Here is a 6,000-nt window from a genome sequence, read left to right on the forward strand (position 1 = left end):
GGTCCCAGAGTCCTGCCGCCTGCTCCCCCATCTCTGGGAGTCACTCAGACCTGGAAGGGGGTTGCACGGATGGGCCGGCAGGGAGGTTTTTAAGCCAGGCCTCAAGGAGTGCCCCACCCCGCCACCCCTCGTTGGGATACCAGGTGAGACTGGTCAGTCTATCTAGAAAACATCATTCCACTCCTCTCCCCACCCCTAAATAAGCGCTGAGGAGTCCCTCGCAGAGGCGGACACCCCTCCCAGAAGCAGCTACCGCGGACGGGCCGGGGTGCTTCTGGGCAAAAGGTGCAGCTGCCAGGCCACCCCCTCCCCAGGAAAGTGTGGATGCGGGAGGCTCACCTCCACGGCAGGTTGGGAGGGCTCCCCGGGGTGTGGCTGCGTCACCGGAGCGCCCGAGCTGCAGCTCCGGACGCTGGACCTCAGGACCCGCCGCAGCATCCGGGACACTGGCTGGGCCGCCATGAAGTCTGTCGGCCCGGGCGAGACTACACGGGGTAGCCGGCTTCGGAAGCACGTTAGCCCGGGACTCGCTGCCCCGGGTCCTCGCGGCAGGGGCGTGGTGGGGGCGGGGCCAGACCAGCCAATCGGTGAGGGCGCCGTGCCGCGCGGCCTTCTGGGAGTTGTAGTCCACACCGTCTGCTCCTATCCCAGGAGGCTAAGTGTTCTAGGCCTTGCAAAGCACAAGTTCAAACTCACCCAAAGATCTTGAGTCTTTTCCTACAAGCAGCTCTGGACTTTGTGCCAGTCACACCACGACCTAAGTGCTTTAGGACCAGGTGAATGAAATTTAAGGAGGTACCAAAAAAGTGGGTTATCAAGATAAATAATATTTTAATGCAATATTTTAAAAAGTCAGGGACCTCCCTGGTGGCGCAGTGGTGAAGAATCTGCCTGCCAATGCAGGGCATACGGTTCAAGCCCTGGTCCGGGAAGATGCCACATGCTGCAGAGCAACAAAACTACTGAGCCTGAGCTCTAGAGCCCAACTCCTGAGCCACAACTCCTGAGCCCGCATGCCACCGCTACTGAAGCCCGGGCACCTAGAGCCTGTGCTCTGCAGCAAGAGAAGCCACTGCAATGAGAAGCCTGCACACCGCAACAAAGAGCAGCCCCAGCTCACCGCAACTAGAGAAAGCCCCTGTGCAGCAATGAAGATGCAACACAGCCAAAAAAAAGATAAATAAAAATTTAAAAAATAAATTAAAAAATAGAACCAATGCAAAAAAATCCATAATGAACAAAATATCAACATTTTATATAAAAACAATAACTCATCCTGCATGTTTACGACTTACCTAACTCCCTTCACTGTTGTCTAGGCCCTGATTGTAGGATGGTCAGCTCCCTCCTTCAAGATACACTTCTCCAGGGACTTCCTTGGCAGTCAAGTGGTTAACACTCTGCACTTCCACTGCAGGGGCTGTGGGTTCCATTTCTGGTAGGGGAACTGAGATCCCACATGCTTTTTTTTTAACCAAAAAAGCTAAAAAAAAAAAAAAAAAAAAAAAAAAAAAAGATGCACTTCTCCAACTGTGCCCCCAAAGGAAGCTAACAATCTTGGCCTCTCTGTTTAAAAAAGTAGGTAGCAAGAAGTCATAAAATGAGTGGATATCATCTTTGGAATGCTTCCTACACACCAAACACCATGCTAAGCATCACTTAATACTTACAATAATCCTACAGTTACTAGAATGTCAATTTTGCAACTTAGGAAACAGAAGCTTAGAGAGGTTAGGTAATTTTCCCAAAGTCACCTGGCTGATAGGTGGCAAAACTGGGGTTTAAACCCAGGACAATATGATTCCTAGAGTCAAGATTCAGTATGTATCAGGAATTGGGTGGGGTGGGGGGTGTCCCTTTCTCTCTCTCAAAAACAAAGAGCTATAGTCTTTAAGGTTTTTCATGGAATGCACGCTCAGTAATGAGTCTATGTACTAAGAATCTTATGCTCAAATAGGCCTATCTGTTGTATCCAAAACTATCACCACGGAATTGCAAGAACCAAACACTGAATAACATCATGGGAAACTCACCTTTAGTCTGATGCTAAAATCCTAGCTTTTCTGAAAGTCTCATTGCATTTGTACAAGTCAGTTGTAGTCAGTTATCTTTTCCTTTCCACTGGTCTATCAATTCTTCAAGACCAGGATCTACATCCTTATTTCCTAATATACACTTGGCAGCTAGTATATTTCAGTCAAAGTTCAAACCATACATGCAGGGGGTGAGAGTGTGTCTGAGTACATTTGAAACAGTAGGACAGGCCTCACAGAAGTCTATTTGCAAAGGGCCCGAGGACCATGGAGGACTGTTCAAGCTCTGTCCATGGCTAAGTTGGATGCTTGTCTTCCCTCCCCCACCCCCAATCCAAAAGGATCCAGGACAAAACTTGGAAACAACCAAGATGTCCTTCAGTAGGTAAGTGGGTTAATAAACTGTGGTACATCTAGACAATGTAATATTATTTCAGTGCTAAAAAGAAATGAGACATCAAGCCATGAGAAGACATGGAGGAACCTCAAATGCATGTCACTAAGTGAAAGACGCCAATCTGAAAAGGCTCCCTACTGTGTGATTCCAATTACATGACATTCTGGAAAAGGCAAAACTATGGAGACAGGAAAAAAATCAGTGGTTGCCAGGGCTTAGTGGGGAGGGATGAATAGGTGGAGCACAGAGGATTTTTAGGACAGTGAAGCTATTCTTTGTAATACCACAGTGATGGTACAGATCATTATTCTTTTGTCCAAGCACACAGAATGTACAACACCAAGAATGAACCCAGTTGTAAACTATGAACTTTGGGTAGTTGTGTTGTGTCAATGTAGGTTCATCAGTTGTAACAAATGTACCAACCTGGTGCGGGATGTTGATAGCCGAGAAGGCTGTACATGTGTGGAGGCAGGGAGTTATGTGGGAAATCTCTGTAGCTTTTTCTTAATTTTTCTGGAACCCAGAACTTCTTTAAAAAATAAAGCCTTTATTTAAAACAATCCAGGATTGGTTTTCTGGGCATATGCCCGTCACTGCCTCTCTCTCATAATAGGAGCTTCAAGTATCCAGCCTTCTATACTCATTCAGATCCCTCCTCATTCCACCAGTAGCTGTGGACTCTCTTTGCTAATTTAGGCATTTTAATTAAGCAATGAAATTTTTAAAAGTTTTAGAAAATACTGTTTCAACAATTCCTATAATTTCTCCTCTTTTGGACCTTGTTCACGATGTTCTCCATTTGCCTCTCCAGACCCACTCCCTGACCCTCCCCACCCTGCTCTGGGGAATAGGACATTGCCGTCTACCAACTGCTTGGATGGCATCACCCAGGCACCCTTGTCTCTGGTTTCCAGGTGGATCTGGCTAGTAGGAGGCACAGGCAGGAGATTAGAGAGCAGAAAGAGAAGTCAGAGTATTTATTTCTCCTGCCTGTTTTGCTGTTGCTTGGCCCTGACTGTGCTTTTCTACAACTATACCTGGCATTGCATGGCCCTTCTACCATGACTCCAGCTCTAATCAGGTCCAACAACACCATTTCTAGCCATTACCCTTCAGGTTGGGTGGCGTTGGCTTTCCTCTGTTGATAGTCACGGATGCCTCAACATCCCTGGGCACTCTAACTCTGCCCACACCTCAAAAAATGGTCCCTTCAAAAACCCCACCTAAGTGTGCTGTCTGTTTCTTGCTGGTTCCATGACTGATAAAGGATTCAAGGACTTCTCCCTCCCGTAGTACCCTAGATTCACCCTTGTTGACAGTGGTAATTACAACAGAGTAATGCCACTGCGCCACCAGGGAAGCCCCTGTGCCTCACCTTATATTTAATAATCCAGCAAAATCCTATTTAAGTGATTTTTCACAACCACCATCCTGTGCAGTAGATAAGACAGGCCAGTTTACTTTTGAAAATCGAAGAGGTTATTTGCCCAAGGTTAGGCAGTGAACTTGCCAGTGAGGACAGGCAGCCAGATCTTCCTGCTGCCAAGCCAGGCCTCTTCCCAGTCTGGCACCTGCCTTATTCACAAACACTTGCCCCTCCTTGACTGCTCTAGGAAGGGAACATGTCACATGCAGTGTTCTCAGCCCAACCAATTTTGGCTGTGTCCCAAACGAGCAGGAAACACCTTCTGAGGTATTTCTAGAAATATCAGCCTTTGATACTCTTTGTTTCATTTCTCCACCCCGATAATTACCCCAACTTAATTTAATAAGCAGCAATCATATAAGCCAGACAGTGGGACTTGATTTTGCTTGCAGAAGAATCAGGTTTGAGTGAGTGGATCTGATTGTCTTTGGGGAATTAGAGGCTGTTTTCTAATTCAAAGGAAGAACGAAGAAGGAGTTGCTTTCTTTTAAATACATGGACCTTAACATAGTGAACTCCACCTCTGCAGGTTTGAGTAGAATAAAGTCAAGTGTGATATCATCCCTTGCCTCCTAGGCTGGTGGCAGGGAAATCAGAGTCAGAGGGGTAGATGTCCAGACCTCTCTTTCATCCTGCCCTCTGCTCCCCTGCCAGTGTTTTCCATGGATAGAAACCAAACAGAAGCCCGAGGGCAAGGGAGTCCACAGAATCAACCTCTTATAGCAGAGAGCGGGGCAAAAAGAGGTGGAAAATGATCCCAGGTACGGGTGGAGCAAATGGAGAACAAACAACCCAGAATTCTACTAATACAGGTATCAAAGGGCATTCCTTTCCTGTAATGGGGCCAGGCAATATCTTGAAAGAAATAGTAACTCACAGGAGGAATTCATACTTATTAATTATCCATTGCTGGGTAACAAGCTACCCCAAGTGTAGTGGCTTGAAACAAACATTTTCTCACACAGTTTCTGAGGATCAGGACTCTGGCAGTGGCCAGCAGTGTGGTTCTGGCTTGGGTATCCCATGAGACTGCAGTCAAGATACCCACAAGAGCTGCAGTCAAGCTTCAACTGGGGGTGGAGGGTCCGAGTCCAAGATGGCTCACTCACACGGCTGTTGGCTGGAGGCCTCAGTTCCTCACTGGCTGTTAGCAGGAGGTTTCTGTTCCTGGTCTTGTGGGCCTCTTCAAAGAGCTACTCACAACATGGTAACTGGATTCTCCCAGAGTGAGTGATTCAAGAGAGAACAAGGAGGAAGCCACTTGTCTTTCACAAACTGCCCCCAGAAGCCTACTACCATCACATTTGCCACACTCCATTGGCTAATGTTCCTAAATTCAGCCCACATTGAAGGGGAGGGGAACTAGCTTCCACCTTTTGAAGTGAGGAATATTTAAGAATTTATGCACTGATTTTGAACCACCATACACTCAGAAGGAGATTCGGAGGAGAAAGAGTTCAGAGTGATCTCACAATAGTGATGAAGGGCCATATTTACCTATATGCCTCCTGCAATATAAGCCCTCTGAGGGTTGGTGCCAAATCGAAGTCATCTGTAATCACAGCACCTAGCATAGTGTTTAATGCACAATAACCTCCCAATAAATGTGCATTAAATAGTACATTCTACATCTTTGACTTGCCTTTCCAACAAGGTGTCTATGTCAGTCAGATTGGGCTAGATTGTGCTGTTATAACAAACAACTCCAACATCACAGTGGCTGAAAACCACAAATGTTTCTCATGTGTGTTACATGTCTAGCAAGGGTTAGCTTGGAATTGTTTCCCATCAGTGTTGTCCTCACTCTGAGCTCCAAGCTAATGAGGCAGCTAATATCCACAGAGAACGTTAGTTCATTGCAGCACTATTTACAATAGCCAGGACATGGAAGCAACCTAAGTGTCCATCGACAGACGAATGGATAAAGAAGATGTGGCACATATATACAATGGAATATTACTCAGCCATAAGAAGAAATGAAATTGAGTTATTTGTAGTGAGGTGGATGGACCTAGAGACTGTCATACAGAGTGATGTAAGTCAGAAAGAGAAAAACAAATACCGTATGCTAACACATATATATGGAATCTAAAAAAAGAGAAAAAAATGGTTCTGAAGAACCTAGGGGCAGGACAGGAATA

General features: G+C 46.2%; 1 protein-coding gene across 6 annotated transcripts in view; it reads right to left on the minus strand.

The window, feature by feature from the left end:
- Window positions 1–532, minus strand: part of MOCS1 (molybdenum cofactor synthesis 1) — a 35,577-nt gene extending 35,045 nt beyond the window's left edge. For all 6 annotated transcript variants that reach the window (XM_068558115.1, XM_068558113.1, XM_068558114.1 and 3 more), the window contains exon 1: window positions 340–532. In XM_068558115.1, coding sequence (XP_068414216.1) covers window positions 340–462 — 123 coding nt within the window. In that variant the 5' untranslated portion in view covers window positions 463–532. The remainder of the gene's footprint in view (window positions 1–339) is intronic.
- Between the last annotated feature and the right edge of the window lie 5,468 nt (window positions 533–6,000).

Source organism: Eschrichtius robustus, chromosome 12 (assembly GCF_028021215.1).
Source record: "Eschrichtius robustus isolate mEscRob2 chromosome 12, mEscRob2.pri, whole genome shotgun sequence".
Taxonomy (NCBI): Eukaryota; Metazoa; Chordata; class Mammalia; order Artiodactyla; family Eschrichtiidae; genus Eschrichtius; species Eschrichtius robustus.